The sequence below is a fragment of the Anthonomus grandis genome, chromosome 4, assembly GCF_022605725.1.
Source record: "Anthonomus grandis grandis chromosome 4, icAntGran1.3, whole genome shotgun sequence".
Taxonomy (NCBI): Eukaryota; Metazoa; Arthropoda; class Insecta; order Coleoptera; family Curculionidae; genus Anthonomus; species Anthonomus grandis.
The window spans coordinates 32,094,701-32,114,846 of record NC_065549.1 but is presented as its reverse complement, the minus strand read 5'-3'; the positions used below and the strand labels follow the sequence as shown (position 1 = coordinate 32,114,846).

Below are 20,146 nucleotides of genomic sequence, written 5' to 3'. Positions count from 1 at the left end.
TTCCTATGCATAGTTTTCCCATACTGAATAGATTTATTCCCGCTGAAATTCCTTTATAAAGAAGTGTATAAATAAACGCCACCTTCCGGAATTTCTAAAAAGCTGGTATACAAGATTGTTTCTCTACACAAAGATTCATTTAGACACCAGTTTTTTTAACCCGGCTGGTAAATAGAACTTAACGACCATATTTGATGTTTTCACTTTCTAATGAACAAATTTATTTTTGTAACTTTAGTTAGAGACCTGATATCAAAATGCGGTTTTTACTAAATTATTAAGCTTTGTTCTCCGCTCTTAATACCGTAAAGAAACACACATGGTTGCGTTTGAGTTTCTTAAAATAATTAGTCGAATAGCGTAAGTTAGATGTAGACGCCCCCTAGCGGGTTTTAGGAAAATTTTCCAATAATCTTTTTGTTAGAAAAATATAGCAAAAAAAAAGCTTTTAAATAAAAATTGTTTTAAAAAAATCGGTGCAGCCAAAGCATACTTCTTACTATTTTTCTCATTTAAGAAACTCTCCCCAGCACTTTATTTGACATTTGACAGAAATGGTTGACAAAACATTTTTGTCAGGAATACTTTGTAGATTATTTCGATAATATTTTGGGATGCAACTTATTAAAGGTTTTTTGGAAAAAATAGCCTTTAAAGTTTTTAAGTAGCTAGAACGCTCTCTGGCGGTTGATCAATGAACTTCAAAATATTTTCCAGCTATTTGTTTTTGGGCCACTCTTATACTAATTTTTTTTTCAACGCTCTACGATTATTGGGGCGTAAGATACAGCCGAGGAACATTCTTAATGGGACCCTGTACGTATCTGTTACGTATCCGTCAGCGTTAATCCTAATCATCATTTACCGGTACTAACTCCGTACGACCCTCAAAAGAAATTCCTCCCCAAACCATGATAGAACTACCACCGAAACTTTCCGTTCAAATAAAATTACCTTAATCATGCCGTTCACCACGTCTCCTATATGTCTGTCTGAAGAATATAAGCAAAATCTGGATTTATCTGTGAATAAAATATTGGACCAATCCTGAATATTCTATATATTTATATATATATATATATATATATATATATATATATATATACATCATCCCAAAAAACTAAAATTATGTATTAAAAATATCCTCAAATAAGAGTGATGCGATAATTTTTGTAGGATATGTAGTTACTTTCGTATGTTGTGCCTATAATTCTGAGCTATCCAAAATATATTTTTTTAATTATGTTTAATTATATTAAATATAATTAAACATAATTAAAGTCGAAAATAAGCAACTAATTTCAATAGAAGAAGACAATGTTTTGGAAAACCTAATCTTCGGATCACTCATTGATTGTTGATTATAGGCCAATGAAGAATAGCATCAAAATACGGTTTGTGTTCTTCTGCAACAAAGCAGTGCATTTCCTTATATGCTCCATTTTGTTGGCCTTAATAGGAACTGTTCCTGAGGGATGCGCAAGGCTCATTGGCAAAGTTGGGCAGGCCATTCCAGGTCGTGATAAATTAAATGTATGTGACACCAAACCGTCAGTAAAAGGATAGGCTTGAACAGTGCCTTTTTATTGGGATGTGTATTTAAAACATAAAAAGGTGCTTATTTGAAAGTTGACCTTTTCGTTACGAGGAAAATGTTTTGTTTCTTCAGAGACATAGTTTTTTTACAAAATTTTCCCCACCAGTTTTTGAAAACTAATACGTCACTTGTTGCAACCTCTTTGACTGAAAATTTTGTATTATTTTTTGTACTTGTAAATCTCGTGAATGGTGCATATTCTATCATGTTTCCGTAAATTTTTTTTCACCAACGCAAAGTTCCTGTCACAGGGGAGAAATAAATGCCCCCTAACTGGGAAAAAGTGCCAAATCATGCTAAATTTACCAGAATCTGTGAGAGCCAAAACCATCCTGACCATAGAATTTGTTTTGGCCCTAGCAGTTATCACTGTAAAGATGAAGCTTCGATTAATTTTCCTTTAATTTATTAAGATATTCGAGAACAAACGTACAAATTTCGTCAGCTGTTTTCTTTGCCTGTCCCTCGTGGTAAACGTACATCCTGGATTTATTTGTCTTAAGATTGTGAATACAAAATATGGACACAGTAAGCTGCTGGTAGTAAAATACCTCACCCACAGGCGTTGTGGGTAACTGGACATTTTGCATAAAATCGAGGGCCAATGACAGAACTTGGTCTTTATTTTCCTTTTCTTCAATATCTTTGGTTATTTTTGAATAAAATTTCTTAGCCCTTCGCTTCTGAACTATCAATTCTGTGACGGCAGTACGCTTGGCCGTCTCATTCAAATTTTGGTCTTTTATTTTGTTGAACAAATAGGGGGAGAAAGTAAACTCAAAGTCCAAGTCTCATAAATCAAGCGTCTATTTAAAGGTTACGCATTTTGGCGTATTAGGGCATCATCAGACCTAAGTAAAATTAACAAAATTAAATAATATGGAACAAAACGCTAATTAACAGAAAAGACATACCTATCTAAATACAAAAAACTGCACACTGACTCACACTAACATAAATAAAAATAAAATAAAATAAGTTTACACCATCGCGTGTATCGTTATTGACTAAAATATTAATTTTAAGACGCCAAATATCACATCCAGTTAATTTTTTACATATTATTTTATAAAGAATGGAAACAAGTACAATTATGAAAGGAAAAAAATATACAAAAAAATTTTCAAAAAACACAGGGATCGAACCAGAGACCATTGGATCTGAAGTCCGAAGCATACACCTTGTCGCCAAACCCGGGTAATGATGTAGCATGCGAGTAATTGCATTATATGAAACAAGATTAATTTTTTTTTTTTTTTTTTTTTTTTTTTTTTATTGGAGATAATTGAAAATGAGATTAGGTTCGAAATTAAAGATATCATTGACACAATTTAATATTGGGCTTCTCTTAACTCTTGTAATCTCCACCTTTTTGAGGAGATCTAGTTTTTTACCTTTTCCACACTCATGTAATATAGTTATATCATTCGACACCGAAAAGTTATGACCAGTCGATAAAAGATGATTTGCAAAGGCTGACTTTGTTTCTTTAATATCGGTGTCCTTACAATTGTTGAAAAGACTTATATGTTCTTTCACCCTAGTGGAAATTCTTCTACCAGACTGACCAACATACACAGCGGAACACTCACCACAATTCAAAGAATACAGCCCAGATTTTAAAGTTTGCTCCATTTTATCCTTTGTGTTTATCAAGTACTTTTTCAAAGTGTTTGCAGTTTTAAAAGCTATTGAAAGATTAAGATTATTTTAAAATAGTTTTGCAAGTTGGGGAGATATTGAACCGAAAAATGTTAAAGATCTGAATTTGTTAAGATTTAAAGAATTGGAGTGTAAGATGTAGGAGAATTTATATTTATTCATGTATACGAAAAAAAGTTTATTTATGGTAGAAAGTGGAAAACCGTTATTAACTGCAATCTGCTTTATTATGTTAAATTCTTTATAAAAAGATTCCTTGGATAGAGGAAGGGTGAACATCCTATATAACAAAGTCAGTTGTGGATGGTTTCCTGTATATATCGAATTCGGTTTTATTATTATTCCTGGTTAACAAGAGGTCTAAGAAAGGCAAACTTTTGTTGTGCTCCTTTTCTAAGGTAAATGAAATTCTACTATGTAGACTGTTTGTAAAATTTAAGAAGGTGGACAATTGATCGTCATTGCCTCCCCAAACAATACAAATGTCGTCCACATATCATTTATACGCTATTATATGGTCGGCGAAAGAACTGTTCATAATTTTGCACTCCAAGTTGTTCATAAAAACTTCACTTAAGAAAGGGGAAAGGCATGATCCCATGGCTAAGCCAACCTTCTGTGTATGCATTTTGCTATTTGTTATTTGCCATTTGCTATTTTGTTATTTAGTAATTCACAAGTCGAACAAACATCAACTTGTGGTTTTCCGAAAGAAAGAATTTTCACGGAAAAAGCATCTATAAAATGAAAATTTACCTTTTGGATACTTCTCTAGTTAAAGCTGATGCATTTTTGTCAAATTTAGCTGGCTATTTAAAAAATGTTTTTCACGTCCTGAATAGTGGCTGATTTTTGTAGGATAGGAATGTATGTGTTCCTTTACACAATTCCGAAATTCTTCTGAGAAAGTATTAGCACTTGTCATTTTTCCGCGTAAGTCATTCGATGACTTGCCTTGTGAGGATAAGGTGTTAATTCTTCTGATGCGTTTGTACGTGATAGCATATAAATTCAAAAATGCTTTAACACAAATCTCTACTTTGGAACTTCCTTTAAACGAGTAGTACTTGAAACTTTTTGATTTGGGTTTATTTTTGTCACCTGGTCGAGGACGCCGCTGCTTTACTTCCATCATATCCACAAGACCCTGTAGAAAAATGTCTTGTTCGTTTTTAGAGCTTAAAGTATAAAATCGTTGAAAAATCGCCAATCTATCTGCATCAGAGAACTTTTCAGAGCATTTCATTCTACAACTAAATAAATAAATGAACCGATGTGCCAAAAGTACTATAAAAGAACCTACCTGCAAAGGACTCCATTATTTATTTTTTTCTCACAAACGTCTCTTCCTTTACTGTTTTTATAAGACTTTCCTTCCAATCTTGCCTTTTTCTGTATGTTGCGAGCATACTTAGAAGGCTCTGCTTTTCGTCTTTTATTAGGTGTTAATTCAGAATTGTCATCTATGTCAAATGAAACTAAAACCACGTGCAACTGAAGTCGAAATTTTTGCTGATGACGTAAACACGCACGACAAACACATGTTGACCCCACCATTTGAAACACTAACATTTCGCATAAAAGGCACATGTCACTAACGTGTGCCTTTTATGAATAACGCTTGCATTATTATCCGACATTTCTAAGACATCGGGGATGCGGACTTGTGCCCCTTATGCATAATCCGTTGCGTCTACCATAGGAGAACACATTTTAGGTATAATGGCAATTTGTCAAAATATTGACTTGTCCCCTTTCTTCTTACACCGGTTCAATTAGAAGAAAAGAGAATATGTCCAGATTTAGATCGCTATGAAAGGCTTGTTATAATAGAATAAGTTTAAAGAGAATACAATTGTAATAAAAGATATGGGTTTCTCGTTATCTTGAATAATGGTAGAGTTACTTGAATTTTTTAAAACTTGTTGCAAACTTGTCTTGATCCAGTTGTTAATATTTATATGAAAAAATTACTTCATTTTTGAAAATGAATATTAGCGTTGCATGCTAAGTGAAATATTCAATTTTTTTCTTATTTCAAGCCAACAAGAAAATGTAGGATGAAAACCTTAAATCACATTTTATAATTGCGTACTTACCTTAACCTATATTTCGGATTTAAATATTAAATGTAGGAGAGAGATTTTCTATCATAACGTTTTTCGCAAAGCATGATATATTTTGGTAATGGATTGGATATTAGGTGTGAAAAAATCTCAAGCACAGTATTTTTTGATTGCAGTGAGGAAATCAAAGGATTTTTATTTAAGCCTATCTATTTTTTTTGCGTAAACTTCTATTTTAAAATTTAACCTTTTATATAAAAACTTGACATTTTTAGCCTTTAAAGTATATAATATTTAATTTAATGATAAGTTAATAAAAATGATTTCCGAATATTCTGCATCATTAGAAGAAAGTTTTTTTCTATAAAATCTTTATTTTTGTTATGGAATCAGAGAAAATAAAAAAAAATTTATAAGGTAGATTAAACTGAACAAAAAACATATGAAGAAATATTTTGCAGAGACATCAAAAAACAAACTGCTATTCAGCAATAGGTTAACTATTGATAAGATACCGTCTTCGTTTGACGCGCTGCTATCAGAAAACTACAAGTTCTTTCAGCTTGTATTATTGTTTATTATAATTTATTATTATTTTTTTTACTGTAGTTTATTCTGTACTTTATTTTGGTATTTTCCTTTAATATTAGGTTTTTTATTTGTAGGAGGAAGCAGAAACTAGAAAACACGAGTTTTGGAAATTACTGGATGAACATAATGCAGTCATTGAAAATCTTAAGAGGATAGAGAAGTTCGAAACCAAAGTAGTATAAGCATATCTGGTAGTCTCTATTTTACGCTGCACCACTATTCTTATTGTTAAGGAACCAAATTATAAGGTCTTCATATAAAGATTTTTTTATTGATTAAGTTGCTTTTACGTATATTTAATTTTAGTTTATACTTTAGCCATTGATATAAAGTAGATACTTAAAAGGATATGGAATTTTTGTTACACTATTCATTATAAATATATTAAAAGAAATAAATATTTTTAGTGCAAAGGCAATACTGTCATAAAGATTTCACAAGTGATCAAAAAAGTCACTGAATAATTATATCGAGTGGTTTACTTTTTTTAATCATTAATTGCTTGACAATTCGTAGTACTGGGAGTTGAATTTATATTTATAAATTATGCTCAAAACTAACCAAAAGAGGTCGCTAATAAGCGTAAACTAGTTATAAAGACTGATATTTTTTCTGTTATCAAAATATTTATAAAAAGAAACCAACCGCGGTCAAACAAATAAAAACAAGGTGAGTTTTTAAAAAATGATGATTTGTAATTTAAATAGACTCAAAAATTCTGGATAATTGATATATTTTATACAGTTTATATGGCAAAAGGTGAGTAAATTTATAAGGGTCTCTAACATACCTTACACAAATATGTTTAACTTTAAACGTTTTGTGAAAACATTTTGTGTATGTATTTTGTGAGCAGTCTTAAACAGGTTACATTTGTCTGCAACCATAACGTTTCTCATTAAAAATTAAATTAGTCAAAGTTCTATATGCAGCTGTAAAAAACATTTAATCTATTAAAATAAACGAAGGCTGTGATTAATAAAATGAGCTTCTGTTTATTACAGGAGTCGTGAAAAGATAATTAAAAAAGTCAGCAATATAAGTTTTTTTAAAACTTACGAGGAAAAATAAAAAAGAAGATCTTGAAACATTTTGAATAAGAAATAAGACTAACAGCAATCTTAAAAGGTACATTTGTTTGTTATCATAATGGTTGTTATGAAAAATAAAATTATTCAATTATCTGTTAATGTAAACTAAGGCTATGAGTTCAAAAATGACATAAAAAAAAATTTTAAAAGTCAGTAATAAGAGTTCCTTTAAAATTCATCAGAAAGAATAAAAACGATTTTAAAGCATCTTGGACAGAAAATAACAATAACTTTTTAAATTTTTAATTTTTTCTAACAAACCATCATTTGTTTCGGATCTCAGAAAAAACAATATCCAAACAAAAAACTATAAAAATTTTATTCAACTGGTAAACTGTATTGTCCAAATATTTCAACATGGCATTAGCGAGTCCTGGGTGTTCTCCTGTAGCGTGGCTGGAGTTTCTTTCTGCTTTCACAACCAACAGCATAACAAACCCAAGACTTTCTCTTCTATCTAGTGTATCTTGCTCTCGAGCAGATAACTAGATTAGCAATGGTATCCATTCTAGTCTAGTCCGTCCTTTTTAGTTATTAGCATTACTTAAGTGGACTGGCATCCAGATAAACTGAGCCCTGCAATCCTCCTTCATCAGTTCCCTTGCTACTTGTATGCATTTGAGTACTAGCTTGGAGTTCACCTCATCAGACTCCAGATTAAGAGAATGTTTCACACTATCCCCAATTAAATAATGGCGTGAACCTCCTGCGAGTACGCTTAGCTGGTATTGGGTTCTCACCACAGAAATCTATCGTTTATTTTGGAGCTGTTTCCGCACTAGAAGTTTTCTCTACTTACTTATACAGATCTATTAGAGCTCTTTCATTTCTTTAAACTTGCTACATGGGTGACAAGTCTCCCAAAGTTGTAGGTGCGTGCTATTTTGTCTCTCTGTAACTGAAGGAGAGGACTTTCCTATATAGAGGAAGAGAGACTCTTATTGGATCCTAGTTTACCGAGGACATATTACCTATACACAGAACTCGGTTCACCAAAGGATTAATGACTCTAAATAGGTTGTTCGAATAGATCATGTTGTACTTCGGCATACAAGGCATTATCCAGTTAAAGCATTTAATTTTTGTTTTCTTTATGCAGGGCCACCAAATAATTTAACAATGACAATGGTAGAATTAGAAATATTAACAGTGGAATTTTGTAAGTAGAAATAAGCTTATCTCTATATATATCAAATAACGTTAGATCTGGGAACTTTGTAAACGTCCAGTTAAAGTTCCTAACCTTCAATTCCTATCAGTTGAAAAACTATTTCTTGAAACTTCCGTGTCATCCTTCATCTTCAGTTAGCACGTGGTCGTTACTTGTCTTTTCTTATAAGATTCGGATTCCTTTCCTACGCCTTGCCTGTGATCGACCTATTCAAGCATGCATTTGAGAATTATCAATTGTTAAATTTATCGATTTGTGGAACAAATTACGGACCCGATGGTTTTCCCTAATCTCCAAATTATGCTGGCAAGTTGCCTTCTAACAGAGCCATGAAATTAAAAAAAAACTATTTCTTGATCTTCTTCCTATATGAGCAACTCGCCTAGCAGCAGCAGCAGATCACCTATACAAAATCGAGATTTTTGTTGCTACATAAATTCCAATTAATCCTGCTGAGACTTCTAATATTATTAAACTTTTATTAAAAATAAAATTCTATATAATGAATGATTAACACGTTCGTTGCTCAAAGCGCACATGTGGCGGCCTCATGCTTTCTGTAATATACCTACCTGCCAATCGACGAGCACTGCAGTAACGCTTATGATTTCGTAAGAGCACGTTCTTATGGGTTTTATATTAGAGTTGTGCTACGAGGTACGAGTTTTCGTTTAATTTTTTTTTGAAATGGTCTACAGTCTCGCAAAGCGACATGGAGCTATTGGATGATGTGGGGAATGTGGAAAATGAACAATTAGTATGAACAGAAAATCCGCCAAACCTTAGGCCAATTACATTTACTGGAAAGCAAGAATTAAAGGTATCATTGTAAAGGTACAAGGTACCATACCTCGTGAAGATAAACTTGTTAGTTTTTTTTTACTCCTGCCTGACGACGAGTTCTTTGAAATATTAGTACGACAAACTAATATTTACGCAGAATACGTGCTACTTAACGAACCCTCGGGACCCAACTCTAGAATTAGTCGATGGAAATCTGTAAATAAAGAAGAAATGACTTTATTCTTGGAACTTACAATTTTTATGGGAATTCTTCAGTTACCTAGATTGCGAGATTACTGGCGTACCAGTCGTTTTCTCAATTTGCCTATCAGGAAATATATAAGCAGAGACCGTTATTTAATTATTTTGCGGTGATGCACTTTGTTGAAAATTCCCCAGATTTAAAAAGTGACAGGTTATTCAAAATTCGGTCATTAGTTAATTTTTTTAACAATAAAATGGATTCGGTTTATTCCCCGGGCAAGAACCTTTCAATAGATGAATCAATGCTTTTGTGGCGAGGTCGTCTTTCGTTTCGGCAGTAAATAAAAAATAAAAAACATAAGTACGGAATTGAATTTTATTTGCTGACCGAGTCAAGTGGCATTTGTTTTAAATATGCAAATATATACTGGTGTACTTGATGATTTGGGCGGTAGAGGGCATGCCGCTAATGTCGTCTTTCATCTTATGAGGAATTACTGGGATAAGGGGCACAGTCTATACATGATAATTATTACAATTCTGTGGCCCTTGCGAGACAATTGTTGGAAAAAAATACTTACTGCACGGGTACTTTGCGGGTGGGAAGAAAAGAAACCCCAGAAGATGTAAGTAAGGTAAAACTAAAGCCTGGCGAATCCATTCATCGTTATGGAGGAAATGTGTGTGTAGGTAAATGGAAGGACAAATGAGGGGTACTGTATATTAGTACGGAGCATGAAAATACATTGGAAGAAGTTTTGTCTAGATTTGGTACTAATTAAACCAGCCCCAATCGTGCAATACAACAAATATATGTCAGGTATAGATTTACAAGATCAAATGCAGTCCTACTATTCCAGCCATCGTAAAACCATACGATGGTATAAAAAAGTAGGAATTCATATTATGGAGACTATGTTGTACAATTCTTATATGTTATACAACAAATATTCTAGACCAAAGATGTCGTTTCTAGAATACCGTGAATCAATAGTTGAAGCAATGGTACCAGAAATCCAAGCCAAAGAGAAGCCAGGTCAATCCAAAGAAAACCAAGGGTTTCAACACGGTCCATCTAAACTAGAAAAGGGCCAGGAGATAGAAGACAGCGAAAAAGCGAAAAAAATGCTGATGGTGTTCAAAACGTGGAATTCGTAGGGACACAAGCTTTTATTGTAAGAGTTGTCCGGAACTGCCAGGACCGTGTTTAGACCCTTGTTTTAAGGAATTTCACAATAATCTATGAAACTAGATAAAACATTTTTTGTTAATACTTAGTTTTTTTTATGAAATGTTGTACCCATTTAGTTTCCAAATATATTTTCTAATATTTTAGTTGAAAAAAAACTTTTTCTATTTCGTTATGTTTATTAACAAAATTTTTTGCATAGGGATAATGTTTTTTGTTTTTTGAATATATGTAACTATTTATTTTATGTTATAGGTTTTGAGTTAGAGTTTATTGTTGTTAATTTTGTCACGATTTTTGTAATAATAATGACGTTGCGAAAATTTAGTAAAGAGATTTGATAAATGGTCCCTAGTGATGCCACGTAGGCGCCGTTGAGCACTGGCTGATTAAAATCTTGGCCGAGTGCTCAAGCCGCCACATGTGCGTCGTAATTAATTTTTGCAAAAAATAGAAAAAAAGCACATAAAAAAGAATTATATTGAACTATGTGTGCCCATTAAAAAATCGATGAGCAGCGAACGTGTTAAATTTCTACCTGTCCAGTTTTGTAAGTTCTCTAAAGTTCATACTCACGCATAAATTTAGATGTTTTCTGTCCAAAAAATAGTGAAAAAAAATATCTTTAGCTATTTAGGCTACCAGGACCAATATTAATAAATCAAATTACTGTTTCTTGCTTTTTGGGTTATCCTAAATTTATGAGCGTATGAATAACTTGACAGACATTAAAGTTGAAATGAAAATGTGATGATACTTCGACGTGTTTTCGATTAAGAACATTTATATAAGATCATAATCGCCATTGTTTTTTAATCTAATTCTAAGTAAAACCTTTTGTTTTAATTTTATTTTAGTTTTCTTGTTACTTAACATTTGTTTTATTATTGTTTTAACTATCCACCTTTTTTTTGCACGCCTTATAGGTACCAAATACTCTATAAACATAATGAGATGGTGTACCTTATTTAATTTTTTACTACGGATTTTTTTTAAAATTATTTTATGTTATTTCAAATTTATTTCTCTATAGTATACAATAATGCCTTTTTTGGAAATAAAAAATTAAATAGAAAAGTTCAGCTGGCGAAGCACGAAATTGCTCTCGGTTCTAGAACAGACAAATAAAATGTCAAGTATCATATCGTTCTGTCTATTATTTTTATTAGACAGAAGTTATTGTCAATATTTAAATATCATGGCACAGTCAATTTGCTCCAAATGAAAATATAAAACTCCACACTCGAAATTTCAACTCGCTAGAAATATACTAATTCCATCCTTTCGACCCTTGGTATGTAGTGTTATATCTGATTAAATAATAATTTTAAATAGGATAGTTACTATAGTCAACGTTTAGTAAGCATATGGTTTTATAACAATAGTCATTTTAGTGCAAATAACTATCCTATATTAAGTGAAGCATCCTATGTTTAACTAATCCACGAATTCTGTTACTAACTAGTAATGTCAATATTAAAAATATTTATAGTTTTTTCGTCCGACTGGGTATATCATAGGCACAAAGTTCTATAACCGTCTATATTTATTACTGCTATAGTTTTAAATTTTCTATATTTATTTTTCAATTATTGTATTTTATATATATGATATAATATGTATTCACTAAAATTAATATATTAATATGAAATACTCTATGTTTAAAACAAATATCAAATATATAATTTTATATCTAATAGTAGTTTTTGTTACAACCCAGCGCAAATGAGGTTATCCAAGCTTAATCACTTAATTCAAATTAAGGACATCGTAGATTATTAGTATAGCGTGGTCTAACCCATTTTGGGTATCAAAGAGGATATATGATATAGGGTCATGAGATATCCATATTATTAGCCATGTGTGTAATTTATGGCTAATCCTTCCTCATATTGGCATGATGATAAACTAAGTCGCATAGCCGTGACCAAATTTAGATCTATTTTGCTGACAACGGTGTAATATAGCTAAAAGTTAAGACTTTATACGCTTTAGCTCGTAAAGATATTTATTGATGACATCTTTGCCCGCATAAAATTTTTATTTTAGCCTTATTGGAAAAGTTCTTAAATAAAATATTTTTTTATTGAAGAAAGTAATTCGGAAGTCAGGGATTTTTTTAATTGCTCCGGCGTCGAAATGGCTTATAAAGTACAAAGAGAATTGCTTTAGTGATTAAGTATGTTCATTACTTTAATAATCTTATAAAGAAGGTCATTTAGCTCATAGAATTTTTAAAAAGAGTTTAATATTTAACACTTTTTTTGTATATAGATACTGATTTAGCATTAGATCCGCAAGTTGAAACAAATTCATTTAAAATAAAAAAAACACTCGGACACGTCGACTTTAATTTTTTGTCGCAATTTTTTTAATGATGAATTCATGTATTCAGGATAAACCAAAAATAAGCAACGACCATTAACTTCAATTTTTTAAATAGAAACACCTATTTTTTAATCCGTTTTTGAATTCTGGTTAGAATTTTAAGTATATTTTGTATACCATATCTTATACCTAATACTAACATTATTAATAAATTTGCAACTTCTTGGATCATTTGAGCATATTCAAACATGTTTTTTCATAGTTTTTTAATAGGTTTTGATTGTTGACACCTTGTCACCATTTAATCGCATGGAAACCGTATGTATTATTTTACGTAAATGTCAGTAAGTGTCAAGTGCAGTTGCAAAGTTTAAAAGTATGGCGCGTTTAATTGAAAAACAAAGAATTGAAATTTTGATGGTGGTAGAACATAGTGAAAAGACTCGAAAATAGGTTGAAGTTTGCGATATGTTTACCAATAAGTACCCGGAAAGGCCTATTAAATATTCGGTAGTAAGCAAAATTGAAAAAGAGTTTAGAGATTTTAGTCATGTTCGAGACAAATACGAGCTAGATTGTCCCACGTTTCACACTTTACACAATTTTTTTATAAGATAAAATACTTCGATGATAAATATTAATATTTAAGTGAAACACAATCGAGCACCGCGATATTAAATAGAATATATATATATATATATATATATATATATATATATATATATATATATATTGTGTTTCACTTAAATATTAATATATATATATATATATATATATATATATATATATATATCAAATAATAACTATCAAAATAGCTGTAAGAAAAAAATATTCGATTTTTCGATTCCTTTATAAATATATGAGGCAATACAAACAAATGAATAGTAATGGTATAGACGTCTATCCTTATTGGAAGAAGATTTTTTCAATCAGTTTATGGTAATTGTGAATGTTGGAATTGTTGTTGGATTTACATTGGAAATAAAATGTATTAGTTATTAGAAAATCTCTACTAGGTGTTTATTTATCTTTTGTGTTTTTCTTAATAAAGAGATAGGTTTAAATACTTCTTAAATATATAATAATTAGATATCCTTTACTCAGGATATTTGTTAAATTTTATGACTCCTTAAACTTTGCATTGATGTTAGGGAAACATTATTTTGGTTTTTGTAGTTTATTTTTTCCTGAGAAAATTTTGAGAAAAATTTTACCAAAATGGAAAAATCAGAAAAGTGAAGGTAATATTTTGATATTACTTTTACCAGAAAAGAGACTTAGTCAATGTTTTCAGTCGTTTGCCTTTTTTGAGCTTGTGCAATGGCCTATACGCATATCTTATCTTGGGAATACAGCCTTATTAGATCACATATTTGTGACAAATAAACATTTTGTTAGTACAGGGATTGTTAATAATACAGATCATGTTTTGGATCACTTTTGCTTAAGTTTGTTATTTATCGGAATTTTTCAGCTTTTAAATAAGCTAAACTTTCTTAATCACCTTTACAGTTATCCGTTTTTTAGTCCTTAAAAACCATGCTCCTTATTATACAGTTCGCGTATCTAAACTCAGATATGATTGGATTTTCAAAAATAGAAGGTTATTAATTAGTGACAGGCGTAAAGCCTTTGCAAAATACAAAATCACTAAATTGTAAGCTGATTTTCAGGCTTATAATTTCCTACGAACCAATATCCTAAAATCCGTTATAAATGTTAAAAAACAGGATATGCGTGAAGTCTGTAAAAATAACAATACTAAAATAACAATGCAAGTTTGTACAATTAGCTGAAAATATAGGAACTGCTGCTGAACTAAATTATTTTTTTGTATTCTTTTTCAAGAAAGGAGGGAACCAATACTTAATAAAATTTTTGATAATAATCGTTATAAAGGTACCTGTTTATTTAACTTTCATATGGTAGACTTGGTGTTTTATGAGGAAATATCACAATACTTCAGGTACGTATTTAGGGCCCAAAAATAAACAGAAAATTTATACAAATATGGATCGGCAAGGCCTTCGCTTATGAAATACAGGGTTGTAAGGTTTTCATTTCATTTTTAGATATTGATACAACTTTTTGGTACGGCTCTGTATTACATTTTTAAGTAATGTAAATAATTCTTTTGTTATTCGTGTTCTTCTGTCCTTTTGTTTGTTTCTAACGAAAAAAGGACAAAAAGAACGTCCCTTAAAAAAGTTGATATGAGCAACCGTTTTCCAGATATTTGGATAAAAAAAACTACGACGCATTTTATTATACCAAAATTAAACAAAATGCATATCCAATCAATATGTATTTTAATTTTCAATAAAATTATTGTTCTTAAATTATGTTCACCAAAACATTAAAAATTTTCAAGAATTTCACCAGCTGATATGTGCTTTGAAGTAGTATATGTAAGCTGTTAAATGGCTCGGGCTACTCTATCCATAGATTCGGGCGAATTTTTTAGAGTGTGTGGTTCGTTTGTTATCCGATCGAGTAATGCTTCTCATGTATTTACTTTAGTGGCATATATCAGTGATTTGAACTACCCCCAAAGTCAGTTAAAATCTGGCGATCTAGGTGGCCAATTATACGGGCCACCTCAACCAATCAATCGGCTTGGAAAGCTTTGCCTCAAAAAATCTCTTATACGTAAAATGTGTGTGTGTGCAGGAGCTCCATCATGCTGCAAATAAATGTTTGGTCTCACATTAAGCGGAATATTTTTTAATAAATTTCTCAAGTTTAAAGAGAGTTTAACACTTTAACTGCCATGCTGATTTTGAGAAAAAAAATGTACCGGGTCTCGTTGGCCAAAATATTTTTGTCTCAAACACTTTATTTCTATTTGTTTTAAGTAAAAATCATGAAACAAAATGTGTTTTTTTTTTATTTTTTGTGTAAAAAATGCCGTGTCCACATATGGTACACAAGGCCTAGCATAACGATATTTCTACTAATGTCTCGTCACCGGCCATGCGTACAATATATGGACACTCAAGGACAAAAATGACGTCGAATATAGTTTAAGCACGGAGCATAAGCAGCGGAGCAGAGGTTTCACTGGATTCAGTTTTTTGCGGACTGCCAAAGGCTAGGTATATCATCGACTTTGCGATTCAAAACCGTTATTATGGCGCGCAATAGAAAATCACTTAGTTCTTTTGAGTTGCAATTAGAGGTGGAAAAGGCAGCCGATGAGTTACAAAATTATGAAAACATCAGTGATGATTTTTCTGATTATTCAAATTCAGATTCCGACCCCACGTATAAACAAACAGATGACACATGCTCGAGTGAATCTGATAACGAACCGTTAGCGAAAAGAAAGAAAATTTCTAATAAAGGTTAGAATACCAAAAGGTAAAAACAATAATAGGTTTTTTTAATCTATTTTTGATTTTAGAAAACGTAACACCGACAGCGAATGTACGAAAAAAGTATACCTCTGGTTTTGACCCTTCACATGAAGATATAGGTGCGGCATGCGCGGGTAAATCAAAATCCAATTATAAACCTTTATCGTGCAAACAGAACACTTTTATGAAAGGTGTGTTTACCAAAAATTGAATAAAATATTAGTTTGCGTATAATTTTTTTATTTTTATTTTAGGAAAAATAAAGCTTCTAACAGATATACCAAAATATAATACATCTGCAGGTCCGTCTTGTGAACAGGGACATATGGCAATGGAGGACGAATCAGATAGCTCTTTGAAACAGGATCAGAATTTCTTGACAGATACAGTCGAACTAGAAGAAAACACCTCTCAAGCCACAGTTTGGGGACCAGTTACAGGAAATTTTGCAACTTTTGAACTTCCTTATAATCTTGGCATTCCTGAATATTTGAAAAATGAAATGGCAGGTAAAAATGAATTGTCATTTTTTGAAATGTTTGTCTCTGAAGATGTGATAAATATGATTGTGACTCAAACAAATATTTACGCAGAGCAACAAATTCTTAGCGGAATAATAAACGAAACGATTACGAAAGATTCACGCCTAAATTCATGGAAAGACACTAATTACAATGAAATTCGTACATTCATAGCGGATGGGACTCGACTCAAAGCCATCATTACCTGATTACTGGCGCAGAAGTCCATTATATAAAAGTGAAATTTCCAATTATATGCCCCGAAATCGATTTGAATTACTTTTACGAATGTTTCACTTAGCAAACAATGACGAGTGTCCTGAAAATGACAGACTTCACAAGGTTCAAAGTCTTGTTAATAAAATGAACGCTAATTTTTATCGTTGTATGGTTCCGGAGTCGTGTGTCTGCATTGATGAGACGATGATTCCGTTTAGAGGCAAGCTGTCCTTTAGACAATACATAAAAGGAAAGCGTCACAAGTTTGGAATAAAACTTTTTAAAATTTGTTTGCCGGGGGGTTATACAAATAAGGTAAAAATATATTGCGGCAAAGAAAAAATTAATGGACAACCGGTTGCGGAAAAGATAGTTATGGAAATGATTGAACCCTTATTAGATGAAGGAAGAACACTTGTGTCGGATAACTGGTATTCATCAGTTAACTTAGCTGAAAATTTGCAAACTAGATGCACTCATCTTATAGGAACATTGCGCAAGAATCGAAAAAATCTTCCTAAAGATGTCGTGGAAGCCAAGCTCGAAAAGGGGGAGATCGTCGCCAAACAAAAAAATAAAGTAGTAGTTATGAAATGGCAAGACAAAAGAGAGGTGCTTTTTTTGTCGACAAAATATAAAGATAATATGGTAGAGGTAACGCATAGGCAAGGCCCCAAAAGAAAACCAGCCGCGATTATCGAGTATAATAATGCTAAATCATTTGTGGACACGTCAGATCAGATGACAGCTTACTCAAACTCATTACGAAAGTCCGTCAAATGGTACAGGAGGGTGGCATTTGAGTTGATAACTGGCACTTCAGTGGTGAACTCTTGATTATTTTTAATTCAATCAACCAAAATAAAATTTCGGTTACAAAATTCAAAGAGAATCTCTGCCTGCAACTTTTACAGACAAATAAACCACCCCTTCCCGTACAAATTCAACAAAAACATAAGCTTACTCAAAATGCTTTTAACAAACGAGGTAGATGCACGACTTGTTACAAAAGAAACTCCGAACTACACGGTAGAAATTATGCTGTTAATAACACCAAAAGAATTATTTATGTATGTAATGGATGTGAAGGAAGCCCATTTATGTGTTTGGACTGTTTCTTTGCCAATCATGTTTGCAAAAAAAAAACTAAAAAAAAAATTCATAACAGACGTTTTTAGTTACTTTTTTAATGAAAAAAATACGTTATTTTTGCCTATGTACTGTGAATTTTCATTTAAAAAATTGAAAAAATAAATGGTTATCTCAAGTTTATCGTATTATTTGCTATACCTCTTTAAACTAAAAAAAGTCCAGGCCATTTTATGATAGTATAATGCTACGCCAGACCCATCGATATTCCCATTTAAATTTACAATAGATGTGTACCAGCCATGATCACATGGCCGAGAATTCTTCTAATGCATGTATCCCATATGTGTACACATGGCAGTTAAAGTGTTAAATATCTTTTTCCTGTAAGACTACCGTCGTTTATAAATTAACCAATTAAATGATCATTTAACATTCCACACCATACATTAATGATAAGTTTATGTTGAGAATTATGTTCTACCATAGCGTAAGGGTTTTTATAAGACCATCAGTGTTTATTGTGAAGATTATGTATATCATCACGCGTGAACTGTGCTTTATCAGTGAACAAAACATACGTATACAACCTTAGATTTTTATTAATCCTATTATAGATTTGCATTCTTAACTAAAAATCACCCTACTGCAAATAATAAACCCGTTTATAAATAAATATCCAGGTGTATGTTAATTCTTTTCCAACTAATTAACTCAAGAGGATTCGAAAATTTAAGTGACGATCTACAAATTATAAATATTCTTTTGGAATTACTGCATAATGGAAAAGCATCAAATTGTTAATAAGTGGAAAGTCTATACAAAACTCTTGTTCTAAATGTATATATTGATTAGCTATGGTCGAAAAAGCATCGTATAGCGTTATTTTTCAACTTTTGTACAACTATAATTTAAAAAGTTCCAACATACCTCTTCAATAAACTCTCATTTACTCGTAGATCTGACCAATATAATTTGCTTCTAAGATTAACATATAACAAGTTACTTGTTCTTAAGTACAATACAGCCTTCTTTTAGAAGCCTTTTTTCGTATTAAGCAGTTAATCAAAATAACAAACTTAAAACTATTTATTTTTTTAAAGTATTTTTATCCAACTTCATTTAAAATAGGACTAAAAAATGTTTTAAGATTTCAAAGTTGAGTAAATGGATAATAATTATAAGTTTTCAACATTTTTGCCGTTGTATTTATAGTGTTATTGTATTACGCTTGTATCTTTTTAATAATTTTGTAATATTTTATTGCCTCTTATAGTTGAAAAAAATTTAAGTATTATCTTTTATCTCCTACTAATATTTTTATATGTTTCATATTTTTAGTAATTTAGATACTTTTAGGAACTTATGTTGGGTATGTAATCTAATTATTATTATGGTGTCAATGTAATAATAATAGTTCTAACTTATATTTTTTAAATGCTGATTTTGTATAATTGCAAACTAAGGTTAATTAAATAAATAGCTGACTGTTATTATGTAAGTAACACTTAAAAGTGTGCAACTTAACAACCAACGGATACTCTACTTATGATGCGATATAAAGTATGCGATATATATGTAGTCAAAATCGCTCTTATCGTGCGGGTGTATCGGATTATCAACGACCAACTTTTGCAGTTACGTTGCAATTTGCGCAACAACGTTTTTTAACTACAATGCATCAGATAAACTAAACAGATATATGCAGCGTTAATATATCAAAAGAAGATAAAATGATAAATGTCAGTGGTTCTAAAACAATTACTTTCATAACAAACATGCCTGTCTCGTTTCAATTGACGGATGACATTTTATTTGTCACCAGATAGTTTAAATTTCAAATTATGGAAAAGAAAAAGCCTTTTTGTGGATTTATAAATCCTCAAGCCAAAAAAATGGTACTTAATGTTATTAATTACTTTGAGAACGAAAAAGAAAATAAAGGGTTGCCTAAGAATGTACAAGAAGTAGCTAAGGCGCTTGGAATTAGTTTAAGAATGGTGCAAAGGGTTGTATATGAAAACAAGAACAATCTTATTCCCAAGAAGGAAAAAAAGTGTAAAAGGAAGAAGCCGAAGACTGAAGATTTAAGTGAATGTGTAAAAATGGAAGTAAGGGATAGGATTTATGAACTATATAGGCCAAAAACAAATATAACGCTGCCATTTCTGAGGGATGTTTTATAGCAACGCGGCACTTTGTATTTTATCAGTATTTTATTTTAAGTATTTTATCAGTAGTTTCTAAAATTCTAGAAAAGCATATTCACCAACAACTTT

General features: G+C 31.4%; 1 protein-coding gene and 1 pseudogene across 1 annotated transcript; one reads left to right on the top strand and one right to left on the bottom strand.

The window, feature by feature from the left end:
• LOC126735673 (uncharacterized) overlaps nucleotides 1-4,831 on the bottom strand; it is a 113,801-nt pseudogene extending 108,970 nt beyond the window's left edge.
• A 10,784-nt stretch (nucleotides 4,832-15,615) lies between these two features.
• LOC126735672 (uncharacterized) lies at nucleotides 15,616-16,768 on the top strand. The gene is made up of 3 exons (XM_050439739.1): nucleotides 15,616-16,026; nucleotides 16,086-16,229; nucleotides 16,293-16,768. The coding sequence occupies exons 1-3, from the start codon at nucleotides 15,813-15,815 to the stop codon at nucleotides 16,766-16,768; spliced, it is 834 nt and encodes a 277-aa protein (XP_050295696.1). The 5' UTR covers nucleotides 15,616-15,812.
• The last annotated feature ends 3,378 nt before the right edge of the window (nucleotides 16,769-20,146 follow it).

Excerpts from the sequence above, each read along its gene's own strand:
- LOC126735672 (XM_050439739.1), top strand. The coding sequence starts at position 15,813 with ATGGCGCGCAATAGAAAATCACTTAGTTCTTTTGAGTTGCAATTAGAG. Across the intron at positions 16,027-16,085 it reads AAAGAAAATTTCTAATAAAG|AAAACGTAACACCGACAGCG; the intron begins GTTAGAATACCA and ends TTTTGATTTTAG. Across the intron at positions 16,230-16,292 it reads ACAGAACACTTTTATGAAAG|GAAAAATAAAGCTTCTAACA; the intron begins GTGTGTTTACCA and ends TTTTTATTTTAG.